General features: G+C 45.0%; 1 protein-coding gene across 1 annotated transcript in view; it reads left to right on the plus strand.

Annotated features, from left to right (window-relative positions):
* The first annotated feature begins 595 nt into the window (after positions 1-595).
* LOC111972978 (serine/threonine-protein kinase 17A) overlaps positions 596-20,426 on the plus strand; it is a 54,766-nt gene continuing 34,935 nt past the window's right edge. The window contains 1 exon segment of the mRNA XM_070446781.1: positions 596-1,250. Within this exon segment, the coding sequence (XP_070302882.1) occupies positions 1,075-1,250 (176 nt within the window). The 5' untranslated portion in view covers positions 596-1,074.

Raw genomic sequence — 20,426 nt, forward strand, 5'->3', positions numbered from 1 at the left:
AGGTTAGTTAACACAGTGTCKAAAGAYGGGCCAGAAGWATACAGAATGGTGTRGTCTGCGTAGAGGTGGATCAGAGAATCACCAGCAGCAAGAGCAACATCATTGATGTATACAGAGAAGAGTGTCGGCCGAGAATTGAACCCTGTGGCACCCCGATAGAGACTGCCAGAGGTCCGGACAACAGGCCCTCCGATTTGACACACTGAACTCTGTCTGAGAAGTAGTTGGTGAACCAGGCGAGGCAGTCATTTGAGAAACCAAGGATGTTGAGTCTGCTGATAAGAATGTGGTGATTGACAGAATCAAAAGCCTTGGCCAGGTCGATGAATACAGCCCATATTATGTGAACTAAACATAAACATTAAAAATGAAGTACTAATGTTAACAAAAAACACTTAAATACATACATTTTGTCCTTGAAACGTTTAAATTAAATGCTGTAGAATTCCATTCATTCTTATGGAGGACTGCGTTTCTGAGGAGGGCCAATATGGCCGAAAACAGTCTTCAAATCCACTCATTGGCCAATGCATAAAAAGACAATCCAGGGTTTATATACATTATTGATGTGGAGAGCCCTCCCCCTGCCTGTTGTGAAGAAGCGTGCGCCACCCTATTTGGTCAAATTGCTTGTCAATCAAGAGTGCTACCACGGTGACAGAGACAAAGTATCTGACTGTAAATTTGAAATATATTATTTCATCCGTTGTTCAGACAGATGAGCGAGCGAAATCAGATTACAGATGAGCGAGCGAAATCAGATTATACAGCCCGGTTACAAACAGTCAGTTGAGTTTAAAATATTGATACATTGTTGCACGCTTCGACATCATTTAATTAAACATGAAAGTAACAGTTTTCTCCTCTGAAATATCCATGAGGGATGCGGTCTTATTTTATCACTCCTAAAGCAGTGAAGTACTGCTACTTTTGCGGTCATATTTTAGCCAACGTCTACTACRAGTCTTCTAGCCTACTAGGGAAGTTCGGGTTGCTGTCGTTGTCTGATTTGTTTTAAAGTGACAGGAGGAGACAGCACGCTGTAAAACATTCAGCCCTGATCGAATCGACACGATGATTCCTGAATGTCCCCGGAGCGGAGAGACAAGGAACCGAACGCAGTGCCACTATGGCCAGGTAGCCGAACCAAACCAGAACTGTTTTGGGCTACTTTCCGAGATCAAAACTCTTATCAAGAATGAACCATTCACTGACCACTACACCATCATTCCGGGCAAAGAGCTCGGCAGGTAACTAACGTTAATACGTTCTTAGTAAATAACGTTACTGTAGATCTGGTGCTGAGCATCTATCCAGCGTGTCAGTTTGTCTCTCTGTGAATTGTCTGAAGAACTTCTGAACTACAGCGGCTGTCTGTTTCCATACTTCTGATAATGCTGAAGATGTCGTGTAAAAAAATGTTGCCATTTCTTGGAATAGTTGATATTCAAATATCACCGTTTCTGGCTGTGGTATAGCTATCTGTAGTTAGCTGTGGTAGTCAGAGCTCCTTTCCCGCTGTCATTGTGTAGGTATTTGTCTGCACCACAAGTTATTTAACATTATGGCATGATATTCTGTCCAGCAGTTAAGGGTTGCAACATGTATTTTTTATTGTACACATCGGTGTAAATTGGGGAATCTATTGAAGGGATTTGCGTCAATGTCACCGTGCACTTGGAGACAAGCCATTAGTGCATTTAATGTTCAACCTTACATATAGGGTGCCAGCTGAAAAAGCATGCCTCTCTTGTTTGAGAAGGCTATGCATGGCAGGCTATAGCGGTGGGCTTGCAATTTGTCCACAACAAGGTCACTCGAGTCGTCATATCTTTGCTGAGTGTTTGATCTGTGAGCTGATGTGTCTGATAAATTGTAAAAAAGCATCAGTGAAGCACATGGCTTCTTTTCTGTGAGGAAATCCCCTCCGTTTTCAGCCAGTCTTCACCAGGCCTTGTCTTGGGACGGATTATTTTCCTTCTTATACAAAAAATGCAGTTCACAAACACTTGATTTAAATATCTACATTTATCTAAGCAAATTATTTGGCAATGGGCTGTATGTTTAAAATTGCCGTTAGTTGCAGCAGCGACTTAGCCTAAACACAGCTCCCTCCGTGTTTATAAAGTACGATGAAACACCCGGTAAATACTGCATAGCCTGCTGTATTTACCCTCTCAATTCAATGATGCCAAGGGAAATACTTCAAGACTATCTCGTCATTGGCACTTTGAAACTCCAAACTTCACCACTGAATAGTGGCTTTAGTCCACTTCATGGGAAAGTCTGTGGAAAGTCTGTGGTTCTTTCTCTGCTTCACTGACAGAGAAAGAAGGGGGATTCCAGTGTTTTTTTTTTAATGAGTGGAAATAGCTCAGCCTCCTCTTTCCACACAGCTCTCTTAATAACATGCTAGTCAAAGTCAGGGCATAGTATCTTTTGCCCTGTGAGCATTGTAAAGAGCGCCACTTAGACTAGGCAATGCAAACACCACACTCAACCTTGTGAATAGCACCATGTTGACCCCAAGCAAAACCTACAGCAGGTTATATATATATATATATTTTTTTTTACATTGTTTTACATAAAATACTGTATAAACACCAGCCAATCAGCTCCATGTGATTTACATTTTGGAAATCTGTTCCAAAGTATTCCCACGCATAATAGAGAGATATATAAATATATGTGATTTTATACAAATGTAAGCAAAGTTTTAAATGATTATGTTTTAGTCATATGTTATATCTGTTTGGGTTTCTTGTGGTCAGTTTCCAGTCTACAAATGATTTGTAATTACGTTCCGGCCCCCTGACCATCCCCTCAAGAAGAAGAAAGATCAGCCCACGGCTAGTTGATGATTCCTGACCTACGGTATATCTCCTCTGAGATTGGATTAAGCTGATAAGAAGTGTTAGCCCTGTTGGATGTCAAAGGCATTGTCCTTTATAGAAGGCATTTGAGCTATGTATGTCTGTCTGACGTTTTAAGCCATTTATTTCATAAGAGGGACATTCAGAATGTGGTTTTGCATCACATGACCTGCCGTTGCGTATGAGATTAGCCAAAGGCACTCACTACAAAGTGTTTGACTAAACCACATCCGAATCAGATCATCGTTCCCTCTGCCCAGTGACCAGCTGCTAGGGAAGTTCCCATCGGGTGACTGGTCACAAGCATCCTCTGGCCAAAGCCCCACAATCTCTAGCTGATGTTTGTTGCTATGAACGTACTTACTCTTAATTAATTTATCATGGATCATCAAACTGTAGAAAAATATTTTTAAAATGTGAACCCCATACTATTTCTGTCTGTAGGATCATCTCTTCATGGTATCTGATTGGCTGCCTCTGCTATATGTGTTGTTGTTTGGCAGAATACCATGGAAACTGCTATCTAGCCTGAGACTGAAGCTTAGGTACTGGGAACAAGAGTTACATTTTGCCATAGGGGAACTTCATGGAACATTGGCTAGAGTATTTTTAGAAAAGGCCCACAAGGAATCACTGTTCCCAGGTCTCAGATGTAGCTGGAATTCACTTTAGTCCTGAAACCACCTCTGTTACTGTGACACTCAACATTTCCCATTAAGTTGAATTAGGCCGAGCACATGTCTAACGTGTTTTATATGGTGCAATAATCCGATTACAAATAGATTTTTCAGCCATAAGGCATGGATGTCATGAAGGTAGCTGGAGATGCATGATGCCTAACAATCTACAGTGGCCATACTGTACCTACTGATATTATGACCATTAGTCCTTTACCACCTCGATGAGAAACATTTAATTACGATGTCTGGATGCCTGAATTGAGGCACTAGTGTGAGCCGTGCGTAGATATCATGTGTTTTGTTTTGGTTGGCCTTGTATGCTTATTTCTGTAAATCATGTGATTAATGAAGTTATCTGGCTGTAAAGCTGAGGTAAGCACTTGACTAATAAATTACCCTACTAAGCTGTTTCATTTGGTTGGGTTGTTTGTAAGTACGCCAGCCGCCAGGAGATTATGAACCAGGTTATTTAGCCTGGAACGCAATTTGAGTTGTGTGTTCTACTGGGCACGTGTCACCTCAAATCAAATCAAATCAAATTTTATTAGTCACATACACATGGTTAGCAGATGTTAATGCGAGTGTAGCGAAATGCTTGTGCTTCTAGTTCGACCATGCAGTAATACCAACAAGTAATCTAACCTAACAATTCCACAACTACTACCTTACACACACACACAAGTGTAAAGGGATAAAGATATGTACATAAAGATATATGAATGAGTGGTGGTACAGAACGGCATGGCAGATGCAGTAGATGGTATAGAGTACGGTATATACATATGAGATGAGTATGTAGGGTATGTAAACATAAGTGGCATAGTTTAAAGTGGCTAGTGGTACATGTATTACATAAAGATGGCAAGATGCAGTAGATGATATAGAGTACAGTATATACATATGAGATGGGTAATGTAGGGTATGTAAACATTATATTAAGTGGCATTGTTTAAGTGGCTAGTGGTACATTTTTACATAATTTCCATCAATTCCCATTTTTAAAGTGGCTGGAGTTGAGTCAGTATGTTGCAGCGGCCGCTAAATGTTAGTGGTGGCTGTTTAACAGTCTGATGGCCTTGAGATAGAAGCTGTTTTTCAGTCTCTCGGTCCCTGCTTTGATGCACCTGTACTGACCTCGCCTTCTGGATGATAGCGGGGTGAACAGGCAGTGGCTTGGGTGGTTGTTGTCCTTGATGATCTTTATGGCCTTCGTGTGACATCGGGTGGTGTAGGTGTCCTGGAGGGCAGGTAGTTTGCCCCTGGTGATGCGTTCTGCAGACCTCACTACCCTCTGGAGAGCTTACGGTTGTGGGCGGAGCAGTTGCGTACCAGGCGGTGATACAGCCCGACAGGATGCTCTCGATTGTGCATCTGTAGAAGTTTGTGAGTGCTTTTGGTGACAAGCCGAATTTCTTCAGCCTCCTGAGGTTGAAGAGGCGCTGCTGCCCTTCTTCACAACGCTGTCTGTGTGGGTGGACCAATTCAGTTTGTCCGTGATGTGTACACCGAGGAACTTAAAACTTTCCACCTTCTCCACTACTGACCGTCGATGTGGATAGGGGGGTGCTCCTCTGCTGTTTCCTGAAGTCCACAATCATCTCCTTTGTTTTGTTGACGTTGAGTGTGAGGTTATTTCCTGACACCACACTCGAGGGCCCTCACCTCCTCCCTGTAGGCCGTCTCGTCGTTGTTGGTAATCAAGCCTACCACTGTAGTGTCATCCGCAAACTTGATGATTGAGTTGGAGGCGTGCATGGCCACGCAGTCGTGGGTGAACAGGGAGTACAGGAGAGGGCTCAGAACGCACCCTTGTGGGGCCCCAGTGTTGAGGATCAGCGGGGTGGAGATGTTGTTACCTCCCTCACCACCTGGGGGCGGCCCGTCAGGAAGTCCAGGACCCAGTTGTACAGGGCGGGGTCGAGACCCAGGGTCTCGAGCTTGATGACGAGTTTGGAGGGTACTATGGTGTTAAATGCTGAGCTGTAATCGATGAACAGCATTCTCACATGGGTATTCCTCTTGTCCAGATGGGTTAGGGCAGTGTGGTTGCGATTGCGTCGTCTGTGGACTATTGGGTCGGTAAGCAAATTGGAGTGGGTCTAGGGTGTCCGGTAGGGTGGAGGTGATATGGTCCTTGACTAGTCTCTCAAGCACTTCATGATGACGGAAGTGAGTGCTACGGGGCGGTAGTCGTTTAGCTCAGTTACCTTAGCTTTCTTGGGAACAGGAACAATGGTGGCCCTTTGAAGCATGTGGGAACAGCAGACTGGGATAAGGATTGATTGAATATGTCCGTAAACACACCAGCCAGCTGGTCTGCGCATGCTCTGAGGACGCGGCTGGGAATGCCGTCTGGGCCTGCAGCCTTGCGAGGGTTAACACGTTTAAATGTTTTACTCACCTCGGCTGCAGTGAAGGAGAGCCGCAGGTTTTGGTAGGGGGCCGTGTCAGTGGCACTGTATTGTCCTCAAAGCGGGCAAAAAGTTGTTTAGCCTGTCTGGGAGCAAGACATCCTGGTCCGCGACGGGGCTGGTTTTCTTTTTGTAATCCGTGATTGACTGTAGACCCTGCCACATACCTCTTGTGTCTGAGCTGTTGAATTGCGACTCGATTTTGTCTCTGTACTGGGACTTAGCCTGTTTGATTGCCTTGCGGAGAGAATAGCTACACTGTTTGTATTCGGTCATGCTTCCGGTCACCTTGCCCTGGTTAAAAGCAGTGGTTCGCGTTTTCAGTTTCACGCGAATGCTGCCGTCAATCCACGGTTTTCTGGTTTGGGAATGTTTTATCGTTGCTGTGGGTACGACATCGTCAATGCACTTCTAATGACTCGCTCACCGAATCAGCATATTCGTCAATATTGTGTTGGACGCGATGCGGAACATATTCCAATCCGCGTGATCGAAGCAGTCTTGAAGCGTGGATTCAGATTGGTCGGCCCAGCGTTGAACAGACCTGAGCGCGGGAGCTTGTTTGTTTGAGTTTCTGTTTGTAGGCTGGAATCAACAAAATGGAGTCGTGGTCAGCTTTTCCGAAAGGGGGGCGGGGGAGGCCCTTATATGCGTCGCGGAAATTAGTATAACAATGATCTAGGGTTTTTTCCAGCCCTGGTAGCACAATCGATATGCTGATAGAATTTAGGGATTTTGTTTTTAGATTAGCCTTGTTAAAATCCCCAGCTACGATGAATGCAGCCTCAGGGTGTGTGGTTTCCAGTTTACAAAGAGTCAGATAAAGTTCGTTCAGGGCCATCGATGTGTCTGCTTGGGGGGGAATATATACGGCTGTGATTATGATTGAAGAGAATTCCCTTGGTAGATAATGCGGTCGACATTTGATTGAGGAGTTCTAGATCAGGTGAACAGAATGACTTGAGTTCCTGTGTGTTGTTATGATGATCACCACTTCTCGTTAATCATAAGGCATACCCCCCGCCCCTCTTCTTACCGGAAGATGTTTGTTTGCTGTCGGCGCGATGCATGAAGAAACCAGCTGGCTGCACCGACTCCGTTAGCGTCCCTTGAGTTAGCCATGTTTCCGTGAAGCAGAGCACGTTGCAATCCTGATGTCTCTCTGGAATGCTACCCGTGCTCGGATTTCATCACCTTATTGTCAAGAGACTGGACATTGGCGAGTAGTATGCTAGGGAGTGGAGCGCGATGTGCCCGTCTCCGAAGCCTGACCACGAGACCGCCTCGTTTGCCCCTTTTTCGGCGTCGCACAGGGTCGCCGGCTGGGATCAGATCCATTGTATTGGGTGGAAGGCAAAACACTGGATCCGTTTCGGGAAAGTCATATTCCTGGTAGGAACGATGATGAGTTGACGTTAATCGTATATTCAGTGTTCCTCCCGACTGTATGTATGAAACCTAAGATTACCTGGGGTACCGATGTAAGAAATAACACATAAAAAACAAAAACTGCATACACCTGTGTGTTCTACTGGCACGTGTCACTGTGTGTTCTACTGGGCACGTGTCACCTGTGTGTTCTACTGGGCACGTGTCACTGTGTGTTCTACTGTGCTCGTGTCACTGTGTGTTCTACTGTGCACGTGTCACCTGTGTGTTACTCTGTGCTCGTGTCACCTGTGTGTACTGTGCTCGTGTCACCTGTGTGTTCTACTGTGCTCGTGTCACCTGTGTGTTCTACTGGGCATGTGTCACCTGTGTGTTCTACTGGGCATGTGTCACCTGTGTGTTCTACTGGGCATGTGTCACCTGTGTTTTTAGTCTTTTCTGCTTATTTCAAATCAAATGGGGTTTTACTTGTCACATGCGCCGAATACAACAATGTAACTTTATTGTGAAATGCTTGCTTACGAGCCCTTCCAATGATGCAGAGTTAAAATAATAAATAAAAATAGTAGCACGAGGAATAAAATACAAAAGAATGGAGCTATATACAGGAAGTACCAGTAACCAGATCAATGTGGGGCTATATACAGGGAGTACCAGTACCAGATCAATGTGGAGTATTATACAGGTAGTACCAGTACCAGATCAATATGGAGCTATATACAGGAAGTACCAGTGCCAGATCAATGTGGAGCTATATACAGGAAGTACCAGTACCAGATCAATGTGGAGCTATATACAGGGAGTACCAGATCAATGTGGAGGTATATACAGGAAGTACCAGATCAATGTGGAGCTATATACAGGAAGTCCAAATCAATGTGGAGGTATATACAGGGAGTACCAGTACCAGATCAATGTGGAGTCATATACAGGAAGTACCAGTGCCAAATCAATGTGGAGCTATATACAGGAAGTACCAGTACCAGATCAATGTGGAGCTATATACAGGAAGTACCAGTGCCAGATCAATGTGGCGCTCTATACAGGAAGTACCAGATCAATGTGGAGCTCTATACAGGAAGTACCAGATCAATGTGGAGCTATATACAGGAGTACCAGTGCCAGATCATGTGGAGCTATATACAGGAAGTACCAGATCAATGTGGAGCTATATAAAGGAAGTACCAGTACCAGCTCACTGTGCAGCAATATACAGGGAGTACAGTACCAGATCAATGTGGAGCTATATACGGGAGTACCAGTACCAGATCAATGTGGAGCTATATACAGGAAGTACCAGTACCAGCTCACTGTGCAGCAATATACAGGGAGTACCAGTACCAGATCAATGTGGAGCTCTATACAGGAAGTACCAGATCAATGTGGAGCTATATACAGGGAGTACCAGATCAATGTGGAGGTATATACAGGGAGCACCAGTACCAGATCAATGTGGAGCTATGTACAGGGAGTACCAGATCAATGTGGAGCTATATACAGGGAGTCACCAGATCAATGTGGAGGTTAATACAGGAGCACCAATACCAGATCAATGTGGAGCTATGTACAGGGAGTACCAGATCAATGTGGAGCTATATACAGGGAGTACAGATCAATGTGGAGGTATATACAGGGAGCACCAGTACCAGATCAATGTGGAGCTATGTACAGGGAGTACACGATCAATGTGGAGCTCTATACAGGAAGTACCAATCAATGTGGAGGTATATACAGGGAGTACCAGTACCAGATCAATGTGGAGCTATATACAGGGATTACCAGATCAATGTGGAGGTGTATACAGGGAATACCAGCTCACTGTGCAGCTATATACAGGGAGTACCAGTACCAGATCACTGTGCAGCTATATACAGGAGTACCAGTACCAGATCAATGGTGCAGCTATATACAGGAAGTACCAGTACCAGATCAATGTGGAGCTATATACAGGAAGTACCAGATCAATGTGGAGGTATATACAGGGAGTACCAGACCAGATCAATGTGGAGCTATATACAGGAAGTACAAGTGCCAGATCAATGTGAGCTATATACAGGAAGTACCAGTGCCAGATCAATGTGGAGCTATATACAGGAAGTACCAGATCAATGTGGAGCTATATACAGGAAGTACCAGTGCCAGATCAATGTGGAGCTCTATACAGGAAGTACCAAATCAATGTGGAGCTATATACAGGAACTACCAGATCAAGTGGAGCTATATACAGGAAGTCCAGTGCCAGATTCAATGTGGAGCTCTATACAGGAATACCAGATCAATGTGGAGCTATATACAGGAAGTACCAGTGCCAGATCAATGTGGAGCTATATACAGGAAGTACCAGATCAATGTGGAGCTATATACAGGAAGTACCAGTGCCAGATCAATGTGGCGCTCTATACAGGAAGTACCAGATCAATGTGGAGCTCTATACAGGAAGTACCAGATCAATTGGGCTATATACAGGAAGTCCAGTGCCAGATCAATGTGGAGCTCTATACAGGAAGTACCAGATCAATGTGGAGCTATATACAGAGAGTACCAGATCAAGTGGAGGTATATACAGGAGTCCCAGATCACTGTGCAGCTATATACAGGGAATACCAGTACCAGATCAATGTGGAGCCTATACAGGGAGTACCAGTACCAGATCAATGTGAGGCTTTATACAGGAAGTACCCAGATCATGTGGAGCTATATACAGGGAGTACCGTACCAGATCACTGGTGCCAGCTATATACAAGGGAGTACCAAGTACGACGATCAATGTGAGCTATATACAGGAAGTACCAGTACCAGATCAATGTGCAGCTATATACAGGAAGTACCAGTACCAGATCACTGTGGAGCTATATACAGGGAGTACCAGATCAATGTGCAGTTATATACAGGAAGTACCAGTGCCAGATCAATGTGGAGCTCTATCACGGAAGTACCAGATCAATGTGGAGCTATATACAGGAAGTACCAGTGCCAGATCAATGTGGAGCTATATACAGGAAGTACCAGATCAATGTGGAGCTATTACAGGAAGTACCAGTGCCGATCAATGTGGAGCTATATACAGGAAGTACCAGATCAATGTGGAGCTATATACAGGAAGTACCAGTGCCAGATCAATGTGCGCTCTATAGGAAGTACCAGATCAATGTGCGCTCTATACAGGAAGTACCAGATCAATGTGGAGCTATATACAGGAAGTACCAGTGCCAGATCAATGTGGAGCTCATATACAGGAAGTACCAGATCAATGTGGAGCTATATCAGGAAGTACCAGTGCAGATAAGTGGAGCTCTATACAGAGTACAGATCAATGTGGAGCTATATACAGAGAGTACCAGATCAATGTGGAGGTATATACAGGGAGTACCAGATCACTGTGCAGCTATATACAGGGAGTACCAGTACCAGATCAATGTGAGCTCTATACAGGAAGTACCAGATCAATGTGGAGCTATATACAGGGAGTACCAGATCAATGTGGAGGTATATACAGGTGCACCAGTACCATCAATGTGGAGCTATATACAGGGAGTACCAGTACCAGATCAATGTGGAGCTATATACAGGGAGTACCAGATCAATGTGGAGGTATATACAGGGAGTACCAGTACCAGATCACTGTGCAGCTATATACAGGGAGTACCAGTACCAGATCAATGTGCAGCTATATACAGGAAGTACCAGTACCAGATCAATGTGGAGCTATATACAGGGAGTACCAGATCAATGTGGAGCTATATACAGGGAGTACCAGATCAATGTGGAGCTATATACAGGGAGTACCAGATCAATGTGGAGCTATATACAGGGAGTACCAGTACCAGATCAATGTGCTGCAATATACAGGGAGTACCAGATCAATGTGGAGCTATATACAGGGAGTACCAGCTCACTGTGCAGCTATATACAGGGAGTACCAGTACCAGTCAATGTGGGCTATATACAGAGAGTACCAGTACAGATCATGTGGAGCTATATACAGGGAGTACCAGTACCAGAACAATGTGGAGCTATATACAGGAGTACCAGATCGATGTGGAGCTACAGTGCATTCCGAAAGTATTCAGACCACTTGACTTTTTCCACATTTTGTTACGTTACAGCCTTTTTCTAAAGTGTATTAATTATTGTTTTTCCTCATCAATCTACACACAATAATCCATAATGACGTCGTCAGGCAGGCCAATACTCCACCGTGCAAATGGGCTGAATTTCAGGCGCTCTTTTCAAACAACTCTTACACTAACATGGTATTTTCATTTTCACAATTTCACACAGTATTATTCCAACCTCATGGTGTGGAAATATCCATAAAACACAAGGAAAATCTAGTTTTGACTGCACTGCCCTTTAAGACTGTGGCTTCAGGCCTAGGTTCCAATGAATTCACTGGATAAAGGAGTAGTTTAAAGCTTTTTAAAGTATTTTTCTATATCATGGTTACAGTTAAAAACAACTATCACATGCCTCAAACAGCATACAAATGAAATCAAGATAACCAGGATTAAATAGAGGCTAGAGCACGTTAACCCAGGATTTAAATAGAGGCTAGAGCACGTTAACCAGGATTAAATAGAGGCTAGAGCACGTTAACCCAGGATTAAATAGAGGCTAGAGCACGTTAACCCAGGATTAAATAGAGAGAGATAGAGCACGTTAACCCAGGTTAAATAGAGAGGCTAGAGCCAGTTAACCCAGGATTAAATAGAGAGAGGCTAGAGCACGTTAACCCAGGATTAAATAGAGAGAGGCTAGAGCACGTTAACCCAGGATTAAATAGAGAGAGGCTAGAGCACGTTAACCCAGGATTAAATAGAGAGAGGCTAGAGCACGTTAACCCAGGATTAAATAGAGAGAGGCTAGAGCACTTTAACCCAGGATTAAATAGAGAGAGGCTAGAGCACGTTAACCCAGGATTAAATAGAGAGAGGCTAGAGCACGTTAACCCAGGATTAAATAGAGAGAGGCTAGAGCACGTTACCCCAGGATTAAATAGAGAGCTAGACACGTTAACCCAGGATTAAATAGAGAGAGGCTAGAGCACGTTAACCCAGGATTAAATAGAGAGAGGCTAGAGCCACGTTAACCCAGGATTAAATAGAGAGAGGCAGAGCACGTTAACCCAGGATTAAATAGAGAGAGGCTAGAGCACGTTAACCCAGGATTAAATAGAGACAGGCTAGAGCACGTTAACCCAGGAATAAATAGAGACAGGCTAGAGCACGTTAACCCAGGATTAAATGGAGAGAGGCTAGAGCACGTTAACCCAGGATTAAATGGAGAGAGGCTAGCGCACGTTAACCCAGGATTAAATAGAGAGAGGCTAGCGCACGTTAACCCAGGATTAAATAGAGAGAGGCTAGCGCACGTTAACCCAGGATTAAATGGAGAGAGGCTAGAGCACGTTAACCCAGGATTAAATAGAGAGAATAGAGCACGTTCTACTGCTCTCTCTGGTGAAATCCATCACATTTATTTCCACTTTGCTTCATCTCTTTTGGATCTTTCCAGGCCTGCTCTAATAAATTTAACTAGGTTTACATCTTCAAACAATAGCCATATGGGATATTCAGTTCTTCTAGTAGTTTCGTCTCTATGCCAAAATTAAAACCGGTTCATATTCCTAAGGGCTGTATGACTGAAAGTAGTGTTAAAACTTTTCAAATAATCCTTTCATATCACCATTGAATGTTTTGAAGAAAAGTACTGATGTTTTTCCCATAACATTCCAGTGGTCAGTAGATCCTTCAGTGTCTCATCAGGGGAGAAAAAAGCTCTGTCATCATGTATTAATAAGAGAGTGTGTTGTTTAGAGTTGCTACTTCCCCGAAGGGTTAGACTGCAGTTACAGCAGGCTGTGGGCGGTGGTACGCCCTCCCATACTCCCCCAGCATCTAAAACATCAAGTCATCTGCACACACACTCCTTGGGATAGCTCACATCGTTGTGTGTGCCTGCCTGTCAGTGTGGTCCCGGTCCCAAACCCCCTTTACTAACCCCTATCATGTTCTGATCAAAACCTTGTCTGTTTCTCACAGAAGAACCTATGTGTCTTGACAGTCAGGCAGGATACCATGACATCATCGCCCAAGCTTTTCATGTTGTTTGAGTCTCGCGGCAGGGCCGGAGGCAACATTTGCTGAGCGCCGTGGAAACAGCCAACCGCGGAGAAATGAGGGGGGAGGACATGTGAAAGCCAAGTTTGTTATTGAACCCCATCCGCGAGATCCCTCTGTACTCTCTTGTCAAGAGATGATGGGATGGGCAGGGCAGGGAGGGGTGTATGTCACTCTATTCTTCCTCCCTTCAAAGCAATTTAATGACGTTGATTTAACTTTCTGTCCTTCTACAGCTGTTACACGCCTCAGCAAGAAATCTCTAATTTCTGTCATCAACTGGGCCTAATCCGTTTTCTATTGATTATTAACGCATGCCGTTGAGACCCTCTAGGATGAATCTGGTGCTACATGCTATGGTGTTACCTTTCTCCCTCAGCAAATTCAATTTGTCATGCCCTTTCACATGTACTGAGCCTGGGCAGAGAGAGAGAAATCCAGGCGAGGAAGTCTAACACGAGTATGGAAATTGTTCATCTCCACATAGGCGTGGCGAGTGAACCGCATGTTTTATTGTGGCCGATTAACCACCATCCAACGGATCCTGAGCCGCACTGAAAAGACACGGTGGGATTTAGAAACCGACATCCCCAAGGCAGGGCGACGAGGCAGCCCAGGGGARGGCGATGAGGTAATGCCCTTTCCCAAGGTATTCAGAAAATGTCCCTCTCTGTGCCCAAAGAACAAATGAATAGGCAACCCCTGTCTTCCTCTCTCTCTGTCCCACTCCTCTACACACAGGGGGTCACCATAATGTCAGAGTTCATTAGACACGGAGTAAACAGGCCTCTGGTTTCAGTCCTGGAGCTCAAAGGCCCTTTTCTTATTGAGGAAAATGAGCAGTCAGTAGGAGCTCTTTGCTCTGCCTTGCTGTTTGTTCTAAAGGTGATGAGGCCATTGCCTCATTTACTCTCCGTGTGCCCGTTGATGATTAATGGAGCTCTTTGAGAAGATGGCCGCGCATACTCAGGTACTCATACTGGCAGTGTGAAAGATTAGGATTTCCCCCCCCCCCATGTAAAGTGATTGTGTTTGTAGTGAGTCTAGTAACCTATTGCCAAAACATACTTAAAAAGCATTAAAAACTTGGGCTTTTGCTCCTATTGGCAACTACTGGGGAAAGCAATTCTGCTGCCAGGTCAGATCCCCAGGATTAAAGCCCTCTCTCTCTCTCTCTCTGACATCTGAGGACACTGCTATAAGTGGCAGGTGGCCTAGCGGTTAAGAATGTTGGGCTGGTAACCGAAAGGTAGCTGGCTCGAGTCCCCGAACTGACTTGGTAGAAAAAGCTGTCTGTGCCCTTGATCAAGGCGCTTTACTCAAGGTCCCAGTTGTAAATGAGAACGTGTTCTCAACTGGCCTACCTGGTTAAATAAAGGTGAAATAAAAATAATACACTCTAGTCTGCTCTTGTAAGTCGGTCTGGATAAAAGCGTCTGCTGAATGACTATAATGTAGTCTYGCTTTTGGTATCCGGTCAACTCTTCTGTCAGCTGGAGACCTTGTCTGCATTCTATAGAWCTTGCACTGTGATGCCAGTGTTTTTGATGCTATTGACTGGCCCCGAGGTAGCCGAACAGAAGGTTTTTACCGTTTACCGTACACCTACCGGTTAGATCATCGGACCGCTCCATCAGTCCATGACTAACATAGCAACAACTTTAATGCCATGATTATACAGGTGGTAAGAGCCCTAAGAGAACTCGCCTCACTTTTTTTAAGCATCGTTCTGTCAGAGCCATCAGATTTAATAGACACCTGATGACCTCTTATCACTCTAGCCATACCAACTGTGTGTCACTCTTACATATTGGCCCAATCGTCTATGTAGAGGCCATTTGGAGGGGACGATCCTGCCGAGTCTAATTCAATAAAGTTAAGCTCTGTCAACAACTTTGTCTCAAGCCCTCCCCCCCACCCCACCATAGTTTGGTGGAGAGATGTTATATTCCTAGAATTGCCACTCTTTTAACCTGTAAGTTAACCTACATACTTACATTGAGGTGACTTTCCCCACTCAAGGGCTACCGTGTGGAATATTTTCATTATAAAAGAAGAGCAGTCATTCAGCTCTTGGCATGCAAAACCTTATTATAATAAACCTGCTTTCTGCTTGGATGCCTGCCACTGCAAAAAAATATGTATGGAAATAAAGATGTCCATTTAATTTAAATGAAATGTGTGATGAATTATAAAAAAAATGGGATCTTTAGCCCAAAAGCTCAAATGGTCCAAACGTGCAGTTTTACAGTTTTGGTCCAAAAAACGTAACCTTAGTGCCTCTTGATGAAGTCCAGTGGTTTAGGGCCAAAGCCATCTGTTCTGAATCGACCGTTCCTTTACATTGACTGTGACCCAGCAGTCACCCGCGTTCTGTGTACACATGACAGCCATCTCTTTCAGGGTGTTGTCCGTGTGAGCCCACCGGCTTTGGAAATGTGCTGACATGGCTGCAGAAAAGGCTGTGGTCTGTTCTTAAAAAGTTTCTCCATGTACACAAGCCTTAAATCAAAGGCTTATGTGTGCTTGTTGAACTTGGAACATTTTGCTATAGTGCGCACTGCTTGCATTMACGGTACAGTCTGTTGTGAGTTTTCTCCTCAATAGCATGCAGATAGTGGCCCAGCTATACACAATATAAATAGGCTAGCTGTCTCTCCCCTGGTGTGAGCCTTAGAGCATTCCAAGTCTAGGCCCCCTGTCCAGCACCCTACCTACTGTAAACATAGCACAGATTCATGGCRGACTTGATGAACTTCACACAGCATTGGATCGGAGGCATCCTAAACGTTTTGGTATCAAAGCCTCATGACCTTCCAGTGGGTGAGAGTTCAGACAGGATGAGGCTGCACTGGGGGGGCGGGGCGTTGGTTAGGCTAGGGCTGGGCCGCACCACTGGGGGGCGGGGCGTTGGTTAGGCTAGGGCTGGGGCCGCACCACTGGGGGCGGGGCGTTGGTTAGGCTGGGCTGGGCCGCACCACTGGGGGGCGGGGCGTTGGTTAGGCTAGGGCTGGGCCGCACCACTGGGGGGCGTTGGTTAGGCTAGGGCTGGGCGCACCACTTGGGGGGCGGGGCGTTGGTTAGGCTAGGGCTGGGCCGCACCACTGGGGGGCGGGGCGTTGGTTAGGCTAGGGCTGGGCCGCACCACTGGGGGGCGGGGTTTTGGTTAGGCTAGGACTGGGCCACACCACTGCCCCCACGCAAACCTCATCTAGGGCAGGGTTTATTTCTTTACATAAGACGATTGATTAGCACCCTGCCTCTATACTAGGGCTGGGAATTACCAGGGATCTCGCAGCACGATATTATCAACATACTGAGGGACCTCACGACACAATATTATCACCATACTGAGGGACCTCACGGCACGATATTATCACCATACTGAGGGACCTCACGACACGATATTATCACCATACTGAGGGACCTCACGGCACAATATTATCACCATACTGAGGGACCTCACGACACGATATTATCACCATACTGAGGGACCTCACGGCACAATATTATCACCATACTGAGGGACCATACCATATTATCACCATACTATATCATCACCATACCATATTATCACCATACTATATCATCACCATACCATATTATCACCATACCATATTATCACCATACTGAGAGACCTCACCATACCATATTATCACCTTACTGAGAGACCTCACCATACCATATTATCACCATACCATATTATCACCATACAATATTATCACCATACTGAGGGACCATACCATATTATCACCATACCATATAATCACCATACTGAGAGACCTCACCATACCATATTATCACCATACCATATTATCACCATACTGAGGGACTTTACCATACTTAGGTGCCGATAAGTATTGCGATTCTCACGATTCTATATGTATATATTCTATATGTATAGAATTCGATACTGAGATTTTATTGCGATTTGATGTTCCAAGCATAATTCTCACAATATGTCTGCTACAGAGGGACAAGAGAGAGCCATGATAACTAGTTTTGATCATTCATAGAAAAGTGCTGAAAACAAATTGCAATATTGTCAAAACGATGCGATACGATATGTCATCCAAAAATGATATCTCCGATATGTCACTGTATTATTCAGGTTTTAAGAAGCCTTACGGCAGCAGGGGCTGGATTAGTGTATCAGTCGTGGAGGTACTAAGGATTGGCTCAGCCAAGAAGTCGTCAGAAAGCCTGTAAGACTCAGCCATGCCGTCATCAGAAAGCCTGTAAGACTCAGCCACTCCGTCGTCAGGTGAAAGCCTGTACGACTCAGCCACGCCGTCGTCAGGTGAAAGCCTGTAAGACTCAGCCATGCCGTCATCAGAAAGCCTGTAAGACTCAGCCACGCCGTCAGGTGAGAGCCTGTAAGACTCAGCCACGCCGTCGTCAGGGGAAAGCCTGTAAGACTCAGCCACGCCGTCGTCAGGTGAAAGCCTGTAAGACTCAGCCACGCGCGTCTTCAGGTTTGAAAGCCTGTAAGACTCAGCCACGCCGTCGTTCAGGTGAAAGCCTGTAGAGACTCAGCCACGCCGTCGTCAGGTGAAAGCCTGTAAGACTCAGCACGCCGTCGTCAGGTGAAAGCCTTAAGACTCAGCCACGCCGTCGTCAGGTGAAAGCCTGTAAGACTCAGCCACGCCCGTCAGGTGAAAGCCTGTAAGACTCAGCCACGCCTCGTCAGGTGAAAGCCTGTAAGACTCAGCCACGCCGTCTCAGGTGAAAGCCTGTAAGACTCAGCCACGCCGCTCGGTCGGTGAAAGCCTGTAAGACTCAGCCACGCCCGTCAGGGAAAGCCTGTAAGACTCAGCCACGCCGCCGTCAGGGAAAGCCTGTAAGACTCAGCCACGCCGCCGTCAGGGGAAAGCCTGTAAGACTCAGCCACGCCGCCGTCAGGGGAAAGCCTGTAAGACTCAGCCACGCCGCCGTCAGGGGAAAGCCTGTAAGACTCAGCCACGCCGTCGTCAGGGGAAAGCCTGTAAGACTCTCTTCAGCTAGGTTCTCTATAGCACCAAAACGATTTATTCTTAACTTGACTGATTAGACGCAGCCCGCTAAGATGTTATGAATGCAAAAGAGTACATCTGCTCTCCGCATTGCTTTTGGGCTTTCATTGGATGCTGTGACTGGGGAGGAGTGTTTAGTGTCCACGTCACTGTGTCACTGACCTTGTCACCTTGCTCACACTGAGTCACAGCTGTGTCACACTGACTTCAGACAATAACAAACGCCTCTGTCAGCCACATCCTCAAGAGTATGATTTACACAACCATCTGAAAACCAGCCGTTTTACCGACTTCTTCCCATAGAAACCCAACCAAGAGAATTCCACCCTCAAATATTTAGCCTAACCCAAGGCATTTAGTCCTCTGTGGACAAGCCAAAGAGCTTCGTTTTTTTTTTTAATCCTCCAATCTTTATATTTTTCAAAGGGAAGTGTTTTCAAAAGTAAAGGTGGACCCAGCTGTATGTAGTACATCTGTGCTGGACAGAGCCCCAGCCCAGTCCTCATCATGGCCACCTAATCATCAGTTTACAATTGGCTCATTCACCCCCCCCGCTCCTCTCCCCTGTAACTAACTATTCCCCAGGTCTTTGCTGTAAATGAGAATGTGTTCTCGGTCAACTTACCTGGTAAAATAAATACAAAATAAAAAGTCTAGGGCTGTGACGGTAATGACATTTTGTCTGCCAGTGATTGTCAAGCAAATAACTGCCGGATTCACGGTAAATGACCGTTAATTAACATAAACAATAACATAAACACATTTAGCATCTCCTGGCCTCCACACATGCCACTGATTTAATTGTTTTATTTTTATTTTACCTTTATTTAACTAGGTAGTTAAGAACTTTTTTTATTTTTTCAATGACGGCCTAGGAACAGTGGGTTAACTGTCTTGTTCAGGGGCACTGAACATTTTAAAAAGTCTAATATATCCATGTCATATAGCCTTCATCACAATAATGCATTATTTATTTTWGAGAAGTCTAAAGAAAKATGATATGAAGAAAATGTAGTCTATTTTCAGATTAGCAGAATAGCATACTTAGCATGAGTTGTCCCATTTACAAGTATTTAGCTACACCCTRAATAACATCTGCTAAATACGTGTATGTGATCAATACATTCGATTTGATGTTAAGCCCTGATCTGGCAATGCCAAAATGCTGTGGAATACACTAGTTCATTTACCAGATAATATTTGCTTAGAATTACCTGCCGTTATTTTAAAATATACTGGAAAAAAAAGAATCAGACAATTTTAAATAAATTAGGCCCTAATCTATGGATTTCACATGACTGGGCAGGGGTACAGCCATGGGTGGGCATGGGAGGGCATAGGCCCACCCACTTGGGAGCCAAGCCCAGCCAATTTAAAATGTGTTTTTCCCCACAAAAGGMCTTAATTATCGACAGAAATACACCTCAGTTTTATCAGCTGTCCGGGTGGCTGGTCTCAGACGATCCTGCAGGGGAAGAAGTCAGATGTGTAGGTCCTGGGTTGGCGTGGTTACACGTGGTCTGCGGTTCTGAGACCGGTCGGATGTAGTGCCAAAATATCTAAAATGACATTGGAGGCGGCTTATGGTAGAGAAAATAACATACAATTCTCTGGCAACGGCTCTGGGTGACATTCCTGCTGTCAGCATGCCAACTGCACACTCCGCTTAACTTGAGACTGTGGCATTGTGTTGTGTGACAAAACTACACATTTTAGAGTGGCCTTTTAGTGTCTCCAGCACAAGGTGCACCTGTGTAATGATCATGCTGGTTAATCAGCTTCTTGATATGCCAGACCTGTCAGATGGATGGATTATCTTGGCAACGGAGAAATGCTCACTAACAGGGATGTAAACAAATTTGTGCACAACATTTGAGACTAATAAGATTTTTGTGCGTATGAAACATTTCTGGGATCTTTTATTTCAGCTCATGAAACATGG

This window comes from Salvelinus sp. IW2-2015, linkage group LG14 (genome assembly GCF_002910315.2).
Source record: "Salvelinus sp. IW2-2015 linkage group LG14, ASM291031v2, whole genome shotgun sequence".
NCBI classification, from domain to species: domain Eukaryota; kingdom Metazoa; phylum Chordata; class Actinopteri; order Salmoniformes; family Salmonidae; genus Salvelinus; species Salvelinus sp. IW2-2015.